General features: G+C 37.0%; 1 protein-coding gene across 6 annotated transcripts in view; it reads right to left on the bottom strand.

The window, feature by feature from the left end:
* Positions 1-21,411, bottom strand: part of Afg2a (AAA ATPase AFG2A) — a 261,726-nt gene that overhangs the window by 192,488 nt on the left and 47,827 nt on the right. For all 6 annotated transcript variants that reach the window (XM_026412226.2, XM_026412227.2, XM_077803492.1 and 3 more), the window contains exon 11: positions 1,328-1,537. In XM_026412226.2, coding sequence (XP_026268011.2) covers positions 1,328-1,537 — 210 coding nt within the window. The remainder of the gene's footprint in view (positions 1-1,327; positions 1,538-21,411) is intronic.

The following is a 21,411-nucleotide window of genomic DNA, read 5'->3' as shown; positions in this document are numbered from 1 at the left end:
GAAATCAGGTTTCATGCATTCCATCTGCCAATGATTTCAATATTCTATGATAGAAAACACATTTTATAATATGAAAAATTCCCTGGTGATATCCAAATACTTTATTCATCATGTGGCTTTTCTGAAATAAACTAATACTTAACAAATTTTGGTGGTATAATCCATAAAAATGGATTTAAGATTTTATTTATATGTATTTACTAACTGAATATATAATAATGTTACATAAAAAGAAAGATTAACATCTGGTCTGAAAGTGAAACTACATATCAAGTAAAATTATATGTCTCAGCTGACATAGGGCAATGAACAAATAAAATGTACATGTATGGGTGTAGTTCAGAATAAAACCATACTATGGGGCCTGGGGTTGTGGCTCAGTGGTAGAGCGCTCACCTAGCACATGCGAGGCGTTGGGTTCAATCCTCAACACCACATAAAAATGAAGAAATAAAATCAACGTATTGTATACAACTATAAATTTTTTTTAAAAAAGTACTATTCTCTGACTAGAAAGGCATTTCTAAAGAATATAGCATTGTGGGGCTGAGACGGTAGCTCAGTGCTAGAGCACCTGCCTTGCATGTATGAGGTACTGGGTTCGATCCTCAGCACCACATAAAAATAAATAAATAAAGATATTGTACCAACTACAACTAAAAAAATTAAAAAAAAAAAAAAAAAAAATATATATATATATATATATATATATAGCATTGTGCTGGGCACGGTGGTGCACACCTGTAATCCCAAAGATTCAAGAGGCTGAGGCAGGAGGAGCACAAGTTCAAGACCATCTCAGCAACTTAATGAGACCATAACCAACTTAGCAAGACCCTGCCTTAAAATAAAAAATAAAATGGTGCTGGGAATGTGGCTCAGTAGTTAAGCACCCCTGGGTTCAATCCTCAGTACTGCTCCCCAAAAAGAATCTAACATTTTACCATTAAAAAAAAAAAGTATCTTTTGGATTTGGAAATTCTATGTGTGTAAATGCTGAATTCATTATCTTATTTACAATTGACTCTTAAACAAAAAGTCTTTAGTATAATTACAGCAATCAAAAACAAAAGAGTAGTTTTTGGTACTCATGGGTCTAAGAAATACTGAAAATCAAGATACTGTCCACCATGATTTGCTACAGTCATATGCACCAATTTATTTCTTGTCTCTGTTCCCCTCATATTATATTGTCATCTATCTCAAATAAAAAATAAACTACTTCTTAAGCAGCAACTTTACACACTCTCCTGAGGGTAGAAGTCAGTGGAGGAGGGTGGGAAGACGATGGAAGAGAACACAGCCACGAGAAAGCTGAACACCCTACCTTTATAGCGAGAAAGTTCAGTCCACTTTCATTAGCCAAAGCCTTTGCTATCATGGTCTTAGAACATCCCGGGGGCCCGTATAGGAGAACTCCTTTAGGTGGCTGAATACCCATTCGGGTGAAAGACTCTGGATGTTTCAAGGGCCATTCCACAGCCTGTTTCAATTTTAATTTGATATTTTCCAGTCCTCCAATATCTGACCAGGACACCTGCAAAACAGAATGTTTTCCAAATGTAAATTTTGCCATGTCAGAGAAACTAAGAAAAATAAAACTCATCATCAGCAAAAGAACTGTTAGAAGGAAAAGATCCACTTAAGAATCAAGAGGCTAAACACCAAAAAATTCAAAGAATATCAAGAGCTAAACTAGGAATACATAAAATATGAGTTAGATATTGTAGAAATATTGAAGACAGCATTTTTTACTTGTAAATCTTGTATAAATATTGCTTGAATGATTAAATGTACTATTAAGTCTATCTTCCTGATAGCTTTTAAAGGTAGGTTTCATCTGTCTGAAAATGATTTGAGTCAGTGATCCAAGATCTCATCTACATATCTAACTTCATACTTCTTTTTTAGCAAAATTACTTTCAAAAAAAAATCCTTGTAAAACATTTGATTGTTTTGTCTCTGGCATGTAAGTAGAATATCTTCAGAACTCTGTTCCTTCTCTCAACTAAGAAATAACCTCCAATCTACTGCCATAACACCCTGAATGTGCCCGATCTTGTCTAATCTTAGAAGCTAAGCAGGGTCGGGCCTGGTTAGTACTTGGATGGGAGAAATAACCTCCAAAAGAAAGTAGCTCTTCAGGGTTTATTTACTTAAAAATATGCCTTACGAATAATCTACGTGCCAAATAATGTATAAAGAAAATTGGAAAATAGAACATAAATCCAGATTTTAAAAACCCTGAGAACTTAGAAAAAACCAGTAACACATACCTAAGAGCCACAGTATAATGAAGAGTATACTAAGTACAACAAAAACACAGAAAAGCCTTTTCAAATTCCCAGTAAGAAAATATGACTTCCCGCTGGGAGGCAACTTGAAAGCCAACTCCTGAGTGATAAATGAGATGTAAAAACAAGGAAATGGTCAGACAGAGGCCACAAAATGACAACATGCTCAGGAGGAGGAAAGGATGAGAGAAATAGAAATAGGATGAGACAAAGAGGATGAAAAGAAAACAAGATTTGAAGCAAGGAAATAAAGTTGAAGCTGTAAGGTGTAGGGTCCTGAAGACTCCATGAAGTAGTTCAAGATATTCTTTGTACAAACTAAGAATCTTTGAAAGTTTTTAATCCAGAGAGCAGTATATGTGGTCGAATCTGTGCTTCATGAAGGCTTCTCTGATAGAAGATTCATCAGAGAGAAGATAGTGCTTAGGACAGGGAAGGAAGATCGAGTAAGGCCCCACTGCAAATAACCTTTAAAAACAGCTTGGATTGGGGTATAGCTCACTGGCTGTGTGGTACAGTGATGTACAGCATGCTCAAGGTCCTGGGTTCAATTACCAAAACCACAAGAGTATAAATAAATTTTTTTTTAAAAAATAGACTGAACTAGGGCAACTACATGTAGATGATGGAAACACATTGGAAAGTACTGCAGAGCAATACTTTAAAAGGTTTTAGAAGTAAAATAAGAAAGAAAATGTATGCTAAACATTTCCAGATGGACTGGCAAAGAAATTATGAACCACAGAAAATATTTAGGAGGGAAAATAATTAAGATAGATTTTTTAAGGGGGTCTGGGGATATATATAGCACAGTTGGTAGAGTGCTTGCCTCACATGCACAAGACCTGGGATCAATCCCCAGCCCCACCGGGAAAAAAATATATATATAGATTATATATATATAAAGTTTGAACATGGAACAAGATATTCAAAAGATCAAAAAATGAGCAGTTGGAACACAGATGGCACAAATGGAGCTCTGGAAAAAGAATAAGACTATAATATTAGATCTCAGAGAGATTCACATACAAACAGTACTAGAAGCCATGAGATCAATTAAAATTACCAACCAAGGGAAGAGAGATGTGGGTCAAAGGCAGAGAGGTGGGCATCACCTACATTTTATAGATAAGAGGAAAACAAAAAGAATGAGAAGTCAGTAAACAGGCAATTGACAAATTTAAAGGAGAAGAGAGGGACTTTGTTAATATTAGAAAACAATTCCTAATGAATCAATTACAAATGAACCTCCATAGTTTTATAGAATTTGGATATTTCTGTTTTCTGTTTCTGTTTTCTGCCCAGAAAGCCAGAAGAGTACCACATGATAAACATGAGATCACATTTAATTATTTCTTTTAAGTTGTCGTCTCAGGATTTATTTTTAAAAGTAAGAATTATTAAATGAAAAGGCATGAATTATAGGTCTCTTAATGCATAATGGAAGTTATTATCCCAAACATTTTCTCTATTTTAAGGTTACCAGCAGTAAGTCTCTCTGCAACATCATCAGAACTGAATTTTATTTTGCCTATTAGTTCTTTCTTCTTTTTTTTTTCCTCTAATTTTACCAATAAAATTAAAATTGAACTTGAGAGCAGTGCACATGAGTTTAAGGTCCTAAAATGTCCAGCAATCACTGGCAGGATCATAGTTAGTGTTTACCACAGAGGACAACTGTGTTACTCAGCTGTGCAGTGCTGAGAAAAAACAACTTGGAGAAAGATCTCTTGGTTACAGTTTCAGAAGTTTCTGTCCATGGTCAGCCTACTCCACTGCTTGGGCCTGTGGTGAGGCAGAAGGGAGAGGCAGAACAAAGCTGCTTACTCATGGCAGCCAGAGCAGGCAGAAAGAGGGGAGAAGAGGCCAGCAGGGACAAGACATGTCCTTCCAGGGCATACCCGCTGTGCCCACTCCCTCCACATCGGCCTCACCATCACACTCCCACACCATCAGCTACAACTCCCTCAGGGGATTCACCCATCACTGAGGTCAGAGAGCCCATGACTGAATCATTTCCTAAAAGCTCCATCTCTGATTACTGATGCACTGAGATGAGGCCTTCACACACCAGCCTTTGAGAGAGATCCCAAGTCCAAACCACTGCAGCAGCTACTATTGGTACAACCAGGCTGGCTTACTCTGGTGTTCTGACCTTTTCAAACATAGACAAAAGTTGAAAAGTCAGTATAATAAATCTCTGCATATTTTTTACTAAAATTCACCAGTTTTTAATCTTTGCCCCATTTGTTTTATGAGTAATCTCACATTCTCTCTGGACACACAAGTAATCAGTGTGCACACTGACGTACCTACTTAGTTTTTTGAAATTCTTTAATTTTCTGTAGAACCTTTATAAAGTGAGCTTCAGATACAATGTCACTTCTCTCTAAATATTTTAACATCTCCCTCATGAAAAAAAATAAATATTTGGGGGCTGAGGTAATGGCCTCATAGTACAGTAATTGCCTAGCATGTAGGAGGCCTGTGTTCAGTCCCCAGCAGCAAAACAAAACCACACACACACACACACACACACACACACACACACACACTCACACACACACAAATGAGAACAACATCTGGGAAGAGAATTTTAAAGGTCATCAAAACACTAGACAACAGAAAATACAGAGGACTAAGCAGAAATGGTCAGCAGATCTGGCAATAAAATTACTGTAGAGAGTGGTTCAAGTAGATCAGTACTTCTCAGTTTGTCTTTTACAGTAAACTATATAAACATACACACACATGCATATACATGAAGTACACATATACTATATTTATCTGATAAAAGCAGTGTTTATAACAACTATCACAAATATAAAACCCCTTAAACTTAGTAATACTATATTATTATTATATTCATGAATCACTACTGGTTACTATGCAGTTATCATACAGCAAGAAGTAGACACAATTTGCACAAGCTCTGTAAGCAGCAAATGCCCTTTCCTTGGAGCACAGGAGTTATTTATATAAACTAAGTACTGCAGCAGGATGGATAATTTCTCATGCTAATAGGTAAGTACACAATATAGATAAAATGTCTTTAGAAGTGGGTACATCCTTCCTAATCAATGATTCTTAAAAATACAATTACATGCATATAAATGGCTAGGAAGGATTTTTTCCTTTTTTTTTCTTTTGCACTTCTGGAAGATCACTACGATTACAAGGTAGCATGAAGACTAGAATAGTGGCAGAGGCAAGAGTGTAAAGAGTCGGACCAGTTCAGAAGATTGCTACAGTAACTCAGGTAAGGTAACTCTGAAATTAAATTAACCAGCACTATAATCTGGTAATCTTCAATGTGCTGAAATTCTGTACTTAATACATATCAGACATCTGATTTTTAAGTAGTCAGTAGTCTTTTTTTTTTCAATAAGAGGAAGTTATAAACAGATACCCCGAGACACTTTCTTGAAACACACATTTTGAAAATCACTAAAATAAGAAAATCTATGTCATGAGAGATGATTTTTTTTCTTTTGTTCATTTAAACCCAGGTGTTTGTGCATGCTATGCAAGTGCTCTACCACTGAGCAATATCCCCAGACCTTTTTACTTTTTATTTTACTTTGAAACAGGGTCTTACTAAATTGCCCACGGGGATTTGGAATTGCAATCCTCTGAACTCAGCCTCCAGAGGAGCTGAAATTACAGGTGTGCATCACCAGAAGCAGCAAAAAGTAGTAAAAAAAAAAAAAAAGTGTCACTTTGATCAAGAGATGGGAAGGGCTTTTCCTCAAGAAAAATTAAGACAATCTAACCAGAAAACTGAACATTCACTTAAAAAAAAAAAAAAAGAAAAAGAAAAAAAGTCCTCTTCATGAACCTGGCAGTCCCATGCTAAGGAACTGGTCCACTTCCCCGAACAATGAAGGGATCTACAGAACTGAGAGAGAATTCTGTCTCTTTCCTGACATTCTAGGCCTTGCTTTATCAGTGATCCCTTCTCTCTTCCTGTCTTAACTGTAGTCTTCACTAATCCATTAAACCCCAAGTTTCCAATTCTGCAACTGTGTCAATAAAACTGATATAATATAGGTACATTAAAATAGGTTGGAAATCATAATCTAGAGCTTTATAACTTATATTCTTATGCTTATTTATATATTAATTATATTGTTCTTCCCATCCTTCAAAACTTACACTTTGATATTCTTCCTACCTAAATTTTATTACCACTAAAACTTTTACCACTAAACTTCCTAAAAGATATTTAATATTCCTCTAGTCTACTGCACATATATTTTCACTTCATACTTAGTTAATCTAATGTTTCCCAAATAGAATCTTCCCCAGCAATGACAGAAAAGGATAGTATAGATGAGCCAGGTGCAGTGGCACAAGACTGTAATCCCAAAGACTCGGGAGACTGAGGCAGGAGGATCAAGAGTTCAAAACCAGCCTCAGCAACTTAGCAAGGACCTAAGAAACTCAGTGAGACCCTATCTCTAAATAAAATATAAAGGGCTGGGGATGTGGCTCAATAGTTAAACACCCCTGAGTTCAATCCCCAGTACAAAAAAAAAAAAAAAAAAAAAACTATACAGATGAAAAGCTTAAGGTTGTAGGGAGTTAGCAGAAGTTAGTAAGAAAGTCTCTATATCTATAGTCTTTCAAGAAAAAACTGCTGCAAGGTCATCTGCAGAAAGAAGCATCAATCAAACAAATACTGAATAAATGACTATTTCATATCATGCTGCTTCCTGAAAATACAATTCCAGGCAACAACTATATTGCATGGAATTTACTAAAAGGGCAGTCACTGACTTTAAATAGATGGTCAAAAAAAAAAAAAAAGCCTCTTTAGAATTGACCTATGACATAGATTTGATGAACACAGGAATTACCTAGATGAAAGTAACAATAAAATGCCTTAGGGGAGAACTTTATACATACATTAGGAAAACTAACTGTTGTGTATATCGGGATGGCTAAAGTTTAGCCTCTATCCTACAACAAGGGAGAAATCAAGCTATTTAATTAGGGAAATGGCAGGATGGGATCTGCACTTCTGGAAGATCACTGCGATTACAAGTTAGCATGAAGACTAGAATAGGGGCAGGGGCAAGAGTGTAAAGAGTAGGACCAGTTCAGAAGGCTGCTACAGTAACTCAGGTAAGAGTTGGCAATAGTCTGAATAAAATAAGAGCAGGGAGGCTGTAGAGGAAAAAATAAGGCAGATCAATTTATCTTGAAAACTAATTATATCTGGAGGGGGTGGTGTTAGGAGCCACAGCAAAAATATTGATACAGGCACCTTTGGATTTTATTGACTGCCAGCCAGCAATTCACATTCATATGGTAATTGGACTCATGCTGTCTAGCTGGGCCCATTTTTCAGGACTCAGGTTACTCATGTCACTCTTGTAATGGGAGAGTTCCCATTGGTTGGGAAAGGATGGTAGGAGGGTGTTCCGGGGGAAGAGGAAACCGCCCGGCTCAGGTAGAACACACACGTGGCGGACCCACCTGTTAGGGGACGCACACGGCCTCTCTCTAAATAAAACTTTGTCTCAGTTTGACTGGCTTGTGTTTTTGTGCCCAACCGGGTTGCAAGATTGCAAGCCCGCGTGCACTGACAGCTCAGCAGGGAATCGCTCAGCAGGGGTGCCGCAGGCAGTGCTCGGCAGCAGGAGCAGGACTCAGCCGGCCCGGGGCCGGGCAGTTTGCGGCAGGGTGGGTTGAAAAGCAAAAGGGAGTTGGGGGAACACTAAGGATAAAGACTTGGGCAACTAGATATCTGAAAACTTGCATTCAAAGAGAAGCCAGGAGCCTGGCACTGGTAGTGGTGGCAGTGCATGCCTACAATCTCAGTGACTCTGGTGGCAGAGGTAAAAGGATGGCAAGTTCCAGGGCAGCCTCAGAAACTCAGGGACACCCTGTCTCAAAATTTAAAAATCAAAAGGGCTGGCAGATGTGGCTCAGTGGTAGAACACCCCTCTGTTAGAAAGTAAGGAAGGAAGGATGGGAGGGGAGGTAAGGAGAGGGGAGGGGCAAGGAGAGAGAAAGAAGGCTGAGGCTGTAGCTCAGTGGTAAAGTGCTTATCTCACACATGTGAGGCACTGGGTTCCATCTCAGCACCACATAAAAATACATACATAGGGGGGGGGGGGGGGTTGGGATTGTGGCTCAGAGATAGAGCACTCGCCTAGCACGGGCAAGGCCCTGGGTTCAATCCTCAGCATAAAGATAAATAAGTAAAATAAAGGTATTGTGTCCAACTAAAAAATAAAAATATTTAAAAATAAATAAATACATAAAGATATTGTGTCCATTTACATTTAAAAATAATTTTAAAAAAGAAAGGAAGGAGGGGGAGAGGGAGGAAGGAGGTATTTGGAAACTAAGAAACAGATTCATGAGATGATAACTGGGATTTGAGTATAGCAGGAAAAAGTGGGAATATTGATGAACAATCAATCCAAAACTGAATGAAAAGAGATCTGGGGCTGGAGTGACACATTCTCCATTCCGAATTTCTTTTTAACTATAAGAGACTCCATGTTGTAATAAATAGTCCCCTATTTGATGAATGATGCTTTCTTAAAGTATTAAAGGTTGCCTGTGTGGAGTATGTGTCTCATGTAACTTCTTAATGTAGTTCAGCACAAAATTTAAAAAAGAAGCACCTACACACTCTTCAAAATACAGCAGCAATCAACACAATGCTATTGGATATGGGTATCAACAGCTACACAGGATCCTGTAGAGTTCACATAAATGTCAAGCTCCATATCAATAACTGGGCAATTTAAAATAACACTGAAGCTAGAACATAATACCAAATCTCAAAACTGCATCTGAGGATTTAGAACTTGATCTATAAGTTTAACATTTACACATGAAGCCACCCAACTATCTTTTTATATGCATTTTATCTATTCCTTGAACCGATCTGCTCGGGGATACAGTGAGAACCACACAACCCCTCAATTTTTCCCACTGGCCCAACACTTTCTCCACATATGAAGCTGACTTCCACACAAGGACTGTGTGGAAAAGGTAAATTAGTTAAAAACATGCAACTCCCAAGATGTTGCTTTCTTAGTTACACTGGTTAAAATGAAGGGCTACCAACTAAGCATTGTAAGTATATGATCCTCAGTTTCACTTCCCACTTTACTATGAAAAGTGGTGGAGTAAGTTCCTTTTGTAAATTTAGAAACCACTCCTGTAAACTTGCAAGAATTCGTGGAGAATCTACATGCTTTTCACTATCATAGAAGCCCCTCTTCCTGATCTCTTCTAGAATGCTACCCATATTGCTGGCATGTAACAGAAGAGACTATTAAAATAAGTTAAATTATCTGATTTATTTTAAAGAGGAAACATTGTGAGAAAATGCAAGAGGGAAAACTTTTAGGACAATCTGTGAGACACACACACTGAGAGGGCTATTTTCTATTAAGTTAGTTCTTTAGTTCTCTAGAATGTAAATAAACAAAGTGAATAAAGGGATGCTTATCGTCTATGAAGATCCATGTGTTGGCAAAAGGAATTATTCAGGGCAGATGGCTCTGAGAGGAATGCGGAGGTAGATTTAATGAGCACCAAAACAGAGTAACTGTAGATAAATTCCAGGTGAAGATGGCAACATAAGATTCTGCTTCTACATGAAGAGAGAATCTACAGAATGGGAGAAAATCTTTAATCTTTCTATTGATATATAGAATGTATAAAGAGCTCAAAAAAACTTCTTAATACCAAAGAAACAAATAATTCCATCACTAAATGGGTAAATGAACTAAATAGATACTATTTAAAAAAAATACAAGTGGCCAAACAGATATATAAAAAACTGTTCAACATCTTTAGCAGTCAGGAAAGTGTAAACCAAAACTCACTGGGATTTCATTTCACTCCAGTCAGAATGGCAGTCATCAAAAAATGCAAATAATAATAAATGCTGGAGAGGATGTGGAACAAAAGGAACACTTATACACTTATATTGGTGGGATTGTAAATCAGTACAACCACTGTGGAAATCAGTAAGTATGGAGGTTCCTCAAAAGATCTAGGAATGAAACACCATTTGATCCAGGTAACCCACTCCATGGTATTTATCCAAAAGAATTAGTCAGCATACTTCAGCCATACATGCACAACCGTGTTTACAGCAGCAAAACTCATGACAGCTAAATTATGGAACCAGCCTAGGTGTCCATGAATGAATGAAGAAATAAAGAAAATGTACACGATGAAGTTTTATTCAGCCAAAAAGAAACAGAATGAAACTGGAGACTATCCATTGTTAAGCAAAATAAGTCAGTCTCAGAAAGTCAAGGGCCATATATTTTCTCTTACATGTGTAAGCTAGTATAATAAAGGGGAAAACGGGGAGGATCTCATGAAAATAAAAGTAGAGGAAGGAGATCAGGACATGGAAGTGAGGAAGGAAAGGGAAGATGCTAAGGAAAAAACTGATCAAATTATGTTATATGTATGTATGAATATATAACAATGAAATCCAACTATTATGCATAGTTATAATGCACCAATGAAAACCTTCTGAAACAAGATCAGACTATGCTAAATTCAAAATATCACATTGTACTCCATAAATGTATATAACTGTGACTTTTTTCAATAAAAATAATAAAAAATTAGAAGGGAAAAATAACATAAAAATTATAGTGACAAGGTTTGGGGCTGTGGCTCAGTGGTGGAGCGCTTGCCTAGCATGCGTGGGACACTGGCTTCAATCCTCAGCACCTCATAAAAATAAAGTTATTTATGTCCATCTACAACTAAAAATGATTTGTTTAAATAATACTGACAACTTCTACCTTAATGATTATGATGGCTGACATTTAATAAATACAACCTATAAAATATCATGAAGGAGAAAATAATTATCTGTATTTCCAAAAGCCTAAAATTAACCATCACCAGCAGTGTGGCGTATTTCCTTCTAGCCTTTCAAAATGCAAGCCCCCATGCGACATGTTGTGTGATTCAGGTGACATTTTAATGTTTTCACAATTTTATATTCTGCTTCTTTTTATTTTCTAAATTTTAAAACTTTGTGAGAAATTATCTTAGGTTTAAATCTCAAATCCACTACTTATTGCATACTTTGGATAATTTACTTCAATCTCTATATTTCTTCCTTATTATGACTTAAAAATAATAAAACCAAATATCCCAGGGCCATTATATGAATTAAACAGTATAGTGTATACTAAATTAACTGCATTTTACATAGCACATGGTAGACATTTAATAAGTGCTAGATATTATTCTATTTAAATGTCTGAGAAATGGTTATAAAGTTATATTTTGAAGGACTAGTGATAAAAGGTAAAACAAGTTATTACATTCGTAATTTCATGAGCAAATTTAATTCTTCATTTTTTTATTATTTTTTGTTCTTGAGGGGGTGAGTCTAGTCACTATATTTCTTAAAGGCAAACCAGTTTTACATTTTGATGTTCGCACCTGAAAGTTAAATATATGATTAGTCTGACTATGGCTAAAGGAATAATTCCAAAATAAACATGTTATCAACTGCACAGAGGAGTCCTGAGGTGCTGCTAGAAAGGCCTGGGGAAAGCTGGTTGTGTGAGAAACAGCAGCACCACAACCACCCCAGGCCGCAGAATCCAGGAACCACAGGGAATTCCAAAGCCAGGTGGTGAATCCTCCCACCTTCAGATGGTGTTTTATCTTTCAACAAATACTATTTTACGCTTTTTAATTTTATTTAATTCTACAACTTAGCTTTTAACAAATTATATCATAACTGTCAGAAAACTATTCCTACAATCTAACCTAAACGTTTCTGATACTAGTTGGATCCTTTCTTATTTTGCCCTTATGAAAACAGTGGGCAGCTGCTAACAGCTTGACAGCTTTTTGAATTAATAACATAGTTAGAAGTGAAGAAACAGCTGTCAAGCAAGCAGACAGAGGAGTAAGCTAAAATTTCCCAAGGAAAATGTCCCCATAAACATTTTACAGTATTTCCAAGACAAGCATTTCAAACATACAAACTGCAAAACCCAAAATAAAACAAAAAAATGCTAATTAACATCCACAGAAATCAAAGCACCTGATGATCATATTAAAAAACAAAAATGAAACAATAAAACTTTTAAGGACAAGTTCTAAGGTGTTGAAACAAGGGACTGACAATGTTTTCATGTACCTATGAAGCCAAGACCCTCTTATTTGCTGAGTTTTACACTGCCAGAGACAAAAGCCCTTTAGAAAGTACTATTAAAAAAAAAAATACTATGTCAAAAATTACTTTTCATTTTGCAATTTCATATTAACAAATCACAACATATGAAGGAGAAGCCAGGCAGTAGCAATTAAGTTGACACCAGTTCTGAATTCTCTGCTGGGCCAATTAAAGTGTTTAAAATGCACATATTTTGTTTAAAAAGTTACAAGATAAAATTAAACAAAAATCTCAACTCCAAGCTTTAAAAGGATTTACAGTACATTCCCAGATACTTCTTCAGTGGAGATGTAGCAGAAACCGGAAGCAGTGTTGGAAATGTATGCTTAGATCTAAGCGAAAATCCATGAAAGGCGTGAGCTTCACAAGGGGAAAAGACTGCACTGTTCCCTTACCATAGCGTAGAGACTCACGCCAAGGCTTAAAAGTCCAGCTAGATTCCAGCTCCACTGCAGTGCCATGAGCCATCGACAGGCTTGTTTGCCCACTGATTTTTTTTCCCCCAGATAAAACACAAAAACATCAACACAAGTACTCGGAAAAGCATAGAAAAACAGGGGGACTTGGAGGAGGAAGAAAGTGAGACAAGCTACACAGGGTGAGTGGAGGACGAGTACTCAGGTCCCCCTCACTTTCAACCTCACCTTTCCCTGTTTGCTTTTCTGCTCTTCTGCATAAGCAAGTTGAGGTTGAAAATATCTAACAATTTCAAAGGTGAGAGCACAGGGAGCTGAGAAAGTAGACAAGAAAGAACATAACCAGCACTTAGCCAGAAACTGTATCTAACTCTGGGAGACTGACATTAGGAACCCCATGGAAACATGGGAAAAGCTACAAAAGCCAGAAGCTCTCATAACTCATAATTAAAATGTTAAGACATTAATGGAAAGAGGAAGGAAAATATTCAAGTGGGAAAAAAAAAAAAAAGCAGGCACTCAGCCTGAGGGTGAATCTCCACGGCAGAACGCTTGCCTAGCACAGTGCAAAGCCCCGGTTGGATCCCTAGCATGGAAGTGGCAGGGAAGGACAGGGGATGTGTCTAAAAATCATGGAAAATACATATAATCAAATTAAAGGCAAATATTTTATATTTGAAACAATATAGGTTTCATACTCAGTTTAATGTTTACATTAAGATCTGAATCCACTTTCTAAAATGTTATGAAAAATTATAATCACATTTTAATTGAAGTTTACTACAAGCTATGCTCAAAGCTGATTATAGATGAAGTCAAATCTAATGAAGATAACACAGGTAGAGCACCCCTAATCCAAAATGTTCCCAAATCTAAAAACTTTTTGAACATGGACATGATACCAAAAGTGAAAAATTCCACACCTGACCTCAGGTAATGGACTGTAGCCAAAATGCAGGTGTAATTACCTTCAGACCCTGGAATAACATGTAAGTTAAACACAAATTCATCTCTGTTTAGATATAAGTCCAATCCCTAAGATATTCCATTACATATATGGAAATATTCAAAATATTTTAAAAATTCATAATTCTACACACTTTCAATTCCAAACATTTCAGATAAGGGACACTCAACCTGAAATAAGTTATTATCCAAATGAGCCTCTCCCTTACATCACACAAAGCTTTGTGCGTTAACTCAATTTAAAAACAGCAAACCAAGCCGGCACAGTCAGGAAGCTGAGGCAGGACCATCACAAGTTTGATGTTGGTATGGGGCAACTTAGTAAGACCCTGTTTCAAAATTTAAAAAAAAACAAGGGAGGCTGGGATTGTGGCTCAGTAGTAGAGTGCTCATCAGCACATGCGAGGCCCTGGGTTCAATCCTCAGCACCACATAAAAATAAACAAAATAAAGATATTGTGTCCAACTACTTCTAAAAATAAATATTAAAAAAAAACAAAGGATAGAGATGTTAGCTCAGTGGTAGAGTCCTGGGGCTCAAGTGCTCATATCAGGGAAAAAGCAGAACAGCTACTCATCTGAAAAATGAACTTTTAACTTTTAAAAACCCACCTACTTGGAGCTGGGGTTGTAGCTCAGTGGTAGAGCACTTGACTAGCATGCGTGAGTGAGACCCTGGATTCTGTCCCCAGCACCACATAAAAATAAATAAAATAAAGGTATTCATTCCATCTACATCTAAACAAAAAAATTTAAAAATGAAACAAAGGGCTGGGGATGTGGCTCAAGCGGTAGTGCGCTTGCCTGGCATGTGAGGGGCGCTGGGTTCAATCCTCAGCACCACATAAAAATAAAATAAAGATGTTGTGTCCACCGAAAACTAAAAAAAAAATAAATAAACATTAAACAATTCTCTCTCCCTCTCTCTCTCTCTCACACACATCTCTTTTAAAAAAAAATGAAACAAAAATAAAAACCTATCTATTTCTGCCAGATGAACAGCCTAGAAAAGATCTCATAAAACATGGAAACTTCATTTGAGGGGGGGAAAAAAAAGGTGATAATGAAAGAGAAAGACACGCATCATGAAAATGTAAAGCTTTGCCTAAAAGTTTGTTCATATCTTATTAAAATTTTGCTTTGTCTAATTCACTAAATTCTTTGAATAACTTCACTATGATCATCAGAAAATGCTTTGAATAGGAAACTGCTTAGTAACCACTGCAGTTCTTATTATGACAAAGAACTGGGAAATGATGAATAGAACAATAAAGAAATGAAAACTCCAAGAACAGAGAAGAAAGAGAGGGATGCAGACTAACTGGCTCCTACAGCAGGTCTACGAACAAACTTTATTCCCAAACTTTTTTTTTTGGTACTGGGAATTGTGAAACTCAGGGGCATTGGACCACTAAGCCCTATCCCCAGCCCTATTTTTTATTTTATTTAGAGACAGAGTCTCACTGAGTTGCTTAGTGCCTCGCCATTGCTGAGGCTGGCTTTGAACTTGCAATCCTCCTGCCTTGGCCTCCCGAGCTTCTGGGATTATAAGCATGCGCCACTGCACTCAGCTCTCAAGCTTCTTAAAGTGAATCTGTAGTCAACTGTACAGATTAGTGGATAACCAAATGCCCCCAAAGTGAAAGAAATGATTACAAAAGACCTCAAATTTCTCATAGTAAAAATTTTTTTAAATAATTTTGCTTCCATTATTTTTCTTAGGAAATTTGTGATATGGGTGAATAATAATAAAATGAACAGGCTCTGTGGTTGCGTGTGTGTGTGTTACCAGGACCATTCTAACAGAGTGTCTTGTATATTATATAAGTACACTGTTGGGTAAAGAAATAAATACATGGGATAATAATATTTTGAAAGTTACAGAAGGGGACAAGGCAGCAAACAGCAGAGGCACAGGCTGGTAGCGAGTGGAATGGAAGCCAGGAAAGAGCCAGGTAGCAGCAGAGGACAGGGCCACAACCCGTGCAGGTTGTGCAGGAACCTCACTTGTGAAGGCTCAAACCCAGACCTGCCTAGCAGATCATAAGCTCAAACCGTTTTCTCTGGTCTCCTTTAATGGTTAGTTGACAATAAAAGGTTTTGTGTATAAGGAAAGAAAAAGAACACTCCCCTGCCTTGATTAGCTAAAGGGATGTTCCAAATTTTTGTATAGAGCAAATTCCCTCCATCCCAAAGCACATCAAATTCACATAAGCAAATAAAGCTGCTCAGATTCAGCGTCCTCAGATCAGAGGACCAGAAAGGCAGTGTCCACCTGAGGAGAAGCAACCAGTGCTGACCAGAGTACGGAATGTCCTGGTTCTGATGTTCTGATGTAAAGGCAAGAGGTGTGAGGAGAAAACTGACAAAGAGTAAGAGAGACATCAAAACAATCTTCAAGACAGAGGGAAATAAGTTTAAAAAGAATAAGAGATTTCATCTTTTAATCAAAGCTTATCCCCAGATGGCGAATGTGCTACACATAAAGATATTGGGCTGGAAATATGCCACAAGAAATCTATGGAGAAAGACAACGCCCAGAGAAATTAGACCTATATGCTAAGCACAGAATGAGATCGCTGAGATACAGCACACAAGTCTCCCCCTCTCAGATACTTCTGGTAAGTTCGGGGCCAGTGTGTTGCAACTATATATTTATGCTCAACAAGTCTGTCACTCAAATGGGCAGAGATGCTGGCAGAGGTTTCAGTATCTAACAACCATTCATTCACACAATCATTTACTCAATCATTCATGCACAAAGATATATTCATTTTACTACAGACACAATCATTTACTCAATCATTCATGCACAAAGATACATTCATTTTACTACAGATATTATGTCTTAGTGCTTGGCCAGACTCCAAGAATACAACAAAAACAACACTGACTTGGCCTCTACACCATGGAGCTTAGACTCTAGGTAAAAGAGACATTAAACAGATATTAGCAGATACTTAAGGACTAGGTAAAGCAATTGTACAGGTTGATACAAGAATCTAAACAGGCTCTTGGGAACCCCAGAGGCTCAGACTGGCTTCCAGAAGACCTGGCATTTCAGCAGGAGGAGGAGGAGTCAGGCAGCCAAAGGAGACCAATGAGGCTGCATCATCTGGAGCCCCCAGTGCTGACCTCCAGCTCATCTTGGGAAAGAGACACAAGAAAACAGTGTCGCTCCAGATTCTGATCTGGCAAGAAAAGAGCATATCTAGCTTGTCTGCCCTGTGTTCTGATCAATGTTCACCTCCTGGCTTCCTTTCCCTGCACCCTCTAGAAAAATATGAATCATGCACAGAAATCTTGACACCCCTGAAAAGAAAGCTGCAGGCTAGAAGAGCCTGTCACTGAAAAGGACTGCTGCCGGGAGCAGCACGAGCCTTTGCTCCAGGCACAGGCGCTCCTGCAAAGCCCGGCATTGCTACCTCATTTTTTATTGTAAATAAATGAACTGCTTCCCTCCTAGTTCAATGATTTTATATATCTGTGTAATGAAACAAGAGAAAAAAATATACTTTACAATAAAATTGAGCTGAGTTTCGATCATTTTATAATAAATAAACTGAGTGAATACTGAGCAAATATTTAGCCTTCTAGAATTTTCTCTGATTATTCTTACTTAGAAGTGCATGTTTACTTTTTAATTTGCTTTTTTGTTACACATGACATTAAAATGTATGTTTGCAAATTATACATAGAGTATAACTTATTCTATTTAGGATACCACTCTTGTGGTTGTGCGTGATGTAGAGTTGCCCTGGTCATGTATTCAAATACTAGGAAAGTTCTACTCTTTCCTAATCCCCTCCCGGCTCCCTTCCCTTCTGTTTCCCTTTGTCTAATCCAATGGATTTCTATTATTCCCCTCCCCAACCTCCCTTGTTTTGGGTTAGTATCCACAAATCAGAGAAAACAATCGGCCATTGCTTTGTTGGGATTGGCTTATTTCATTTAGCATGATATTCTCCAGTTCCATCCATTTATGGGCAAATGCCATAACTTCATTGTTCTTCATGACTGAGTATTATTCCATTGTGTATACACACCGCATTTTCTTTATCCATTCATCCATTGAAGGACACCTAGGTTATTTCCATAGCTTGGCTATTTTGAGATGAGCTGATATGAACATTGCTGTGGCTGCATCACTGTAGAATTTTTAATTCCTCTGGGTATAGAACAAGGAGTGGAATAACTCAAATAGTGATTCCATTCCAAGTTTTCTAAGGAAGCTCCATAGTGCTCTTCATATTGGTTCCACCAATTTGCAGTCCCACCAACAATGTATGAAAAAGTACCTTTCTCCCCACATCTGCATCTCCCCACATCTACATTTATTGTTACTTATATACTTTATAATTACCATTCTACACCGAGGTGGAATCTCGGTGTAGTTTTAATTTGTACTTCTCTAATTGCTAAAGATGTTGAACTTTTTTTTTTTTTGAGAGGGGTACCAGGGATTGTATTTTATTTAGAGACAGGGTTTTATTGAGTTGTTTAACGCCTCGCTTTTTGCTAAGGCTGGATTTGGACGCGAAATCCTTTTGTCACAGCCTCTTGAGCCACTGGGATTTCAGGAGTGTGCCACTGCGCGCAGCTTTGTATGATTTTTTGACCGTTTGTGTTTCTTCTACTTAGAAGTGTTTATTCACTTCCTTTGCCCATTTACTGTTTGGGTTATTTACTTTTCTGGTGTTAAGTGTTTTGAGTTCTTTGTATGTCCTAGAAATTAATGCCTTATCTCAGGTGCAGGTGCTAAAGATTTTCCCCATTCTGTAGGCTCTCTGTTCATGTTGTTTCTTTGCTCTGAAGCTTTTCAGTTTGATACCATCCCATTTACTGTTTCTTAATTTTACTTCTGGCACTTTAGGACTCTTCTTGAGAATTCAGTTTCCAAGATGACATGTTGGAGTCGGGCCTATTTTTCATCTAATAAATGCAAGGTCTCTGGTCCAATGCCTCAATCCTTGATCCACCACGTAAAAGCTGTTTTGTGCAGGGTGGATTACGTATGGGTTTCCAGTTTTCCCAGCACCATTTGTTGAAGAGTCTCTCTTTTCTCCAATGTAATTTATGGAGCTTTTGTCTAGAGTGAGATAACTGAATTTATGTGAGTCTGTGTATCTTCTACTCTGCTCCATTGGACTTCATGTCTGTTTGGGTGCCAATACCATGCTGTTTTGTTACTACAGCTCTGTGGTATAGTTTAATGTCTGGTATTGTAATGTCTCCTCTATCACTGTGCAGTAAGGATTGCTTTGTCTATTCTGGGGCTCTTGTTTTTCCAAATGGACTTCTTTTTTCTTTAAATATATATATATATATATATATTAGTTGTAGTTGACAGTTTTCCTGATTTCTTTTTCAGCAGATGTGTCCCTGGTATATAGAAATGCAATTTACTAGTATATAATTTTATAAGCTACTACTTTGAAGAATTCATTTATGAGTTCTAGAAGCTTTCTAGCAGGTTTTTGCATATTCTAAATATAGAATCATGTTGTCAACAAACAGGGATAGTTTGAGCTCTCCTTTTCCTATTTGTATGCCTTGAATTTTTGTCTTTTGTCTAATTGCTCTGGATAGGGTTTCCAGGACTACGCTGAACAAGGATGCTGAAAGAGGGCATCCCTGTCTTCTTCCAGTTTTTAGAGAGAATGCTTTCAATTTTTCTCCATTTATAATAATGTTGGCCTTGGATTTAGCACATATAGCTTTTACAATGTTGACGTATGTTCTTACTATCCCTAGTTTTTCTAGTGTTTTAAGCACAAATGGATGCTGAATTTTGTCAAACTTTTCTGCATCTATTGAGATAATCATGTGATTCTTGTCTTTAAGTGTACTGACATAAGTTACATTTATTGATTTCCATATGTTGAAACAATCTTGCATCCCTGGAATTAATCATGGATCATGGTACACTATCTTTTTAATGTTTTTGTATGTGACTTGCCAGTATTTTATTGAAAATTTTTACATTAATGTTCACCGGGGTATTGTTCTGAAGTTTTCTTTCCTTGATGTGTCTTTGTCTGGTTTTGGTATCAGGGTGATACTAGCTTCATAGAATAAGTGTAGAAAAATTCCTTCTTTTTCTATTTCATGGAATAATTTGAGGAGTATTGGTGTTAAGTTCTTCTTTGAAGGTCTTATAGAATTCAACTGAGAATCTGTCTGGTCCTGGACGTTTCTTTGTTGTTAGGCTGCCAATAGCATCTTCAATTTCCCTGCTTGAAACTAATCTATTTAAATTTTCAATGTCCTTTTGATTCAATTTGGGTAAGTCATGTGTCTCTAGAAATCTGTCAATGTCTTCAAGATTTTCTATCTGACTGGAGTATACATTTTCAAAGTAGCTTCTGATTATTGTTTGTATTTCAGTGGTGTCCTTGGTGATATTTCCTTTTTCATCATGAATTTTAATAATTTGGGTTTTCTCTCTGTTAGCTTAGCTAAGGTTCTTTTTTTTTTTTTCAAAGAACCAACTTTTTGTTTCACTGATTTTTTTTTTTAATTTCTCTGGTTTCAATCTCATTAATTTCAACTCTGATTTTTATTATTTCCTGTCTTCTACTGCTTTTGGTGCTAGTTTATTCTTCTTTTCCTAGGGACTTTGCAATATAAAATTAGGTTATTGGGCTGGGGATGTGGCTCAAACGGTAGCGCGCTCGCCTGGCATGCGTGCGGCCCGGGTTCGATCCTCAGCACCACATACCAACAAAGATGTTGTGTCCGCCGAGAACTAAAAAAAAATAAATAAATATTTAAAAAAAAAAATTAGGTTATTTATCTGGTGATTTTGTTGTTGTTGTTGTTGTTTTAATGAATGAGCTCAAATGCAATAAACTTTCCTCTTAGAACTGCCTTTATAGTGTCTGAGATTTTCATATGCTGTTTTGTTACTCTCATTTACCTCTAAAATTTTTTATTTCATCCCTGATTTCTTCACCTATCCATTGGTCATTGAATAGCATATTATTTAGTTTCCACGTGTTAGCTTCTTTTTTTTTTGTATTTTATTGTTAATTTCTAAGTTCATTCCATTGTGATGTGACAGAATGCAAGGCATTATCTTTTTGTATTTGCTAAGAGTTGCTTTGTGGATAAAGATGTGGTCTATTTTAGTGACTGTTCCATGTGCTGCTAAAAAGAAAGTGTGTTCATTCACTGATGGGTGAAATATTCTCCATATGTCTATTAAATATAAAATATTAAATTATTAATTGTATTCTTTAATTTTTGATTTGATAATCTAGCTACTGGTGAGAGAGATGTACTGAAGTCACCCAGTATGATTGTGTTGTGATCTATTTGATTCTTGAGATTGTGAAGGGTTTCTTTTATGTATGTAGATGCTCCATCGTTTGGGGCATAAATATTTAAGATTTTCATGTCTTGTTGATATATAATTCCCTTAAGTAGTATAAAATGGCCTTCTTTGTCTTCTGAGTAATTCTGACTTGAAGTCCCCCTTATCAGATATGAGGATAGAAATCCCTGCTTGTTTGCAAGATTAATGTGAATAGGAGATTTT

Source organism: Urocitellus parryii, chromosome 10 (genome assembly GCF_045843805.1).
Source record: "Urocitellus parryii isolate mUroPar1 chromosome 10, mUroPar1.hap1, whole genome shotgun sequence".
Lineage (NCBI taxonomy): Eukaryota > Metazoa > Chordata > Mammalia > Rodentia > Sciuridae > Urocitellus > Urocitellus parryii.
This window is presented reverse-complemented; position numbering and strand designations above follow the sequence as displayed.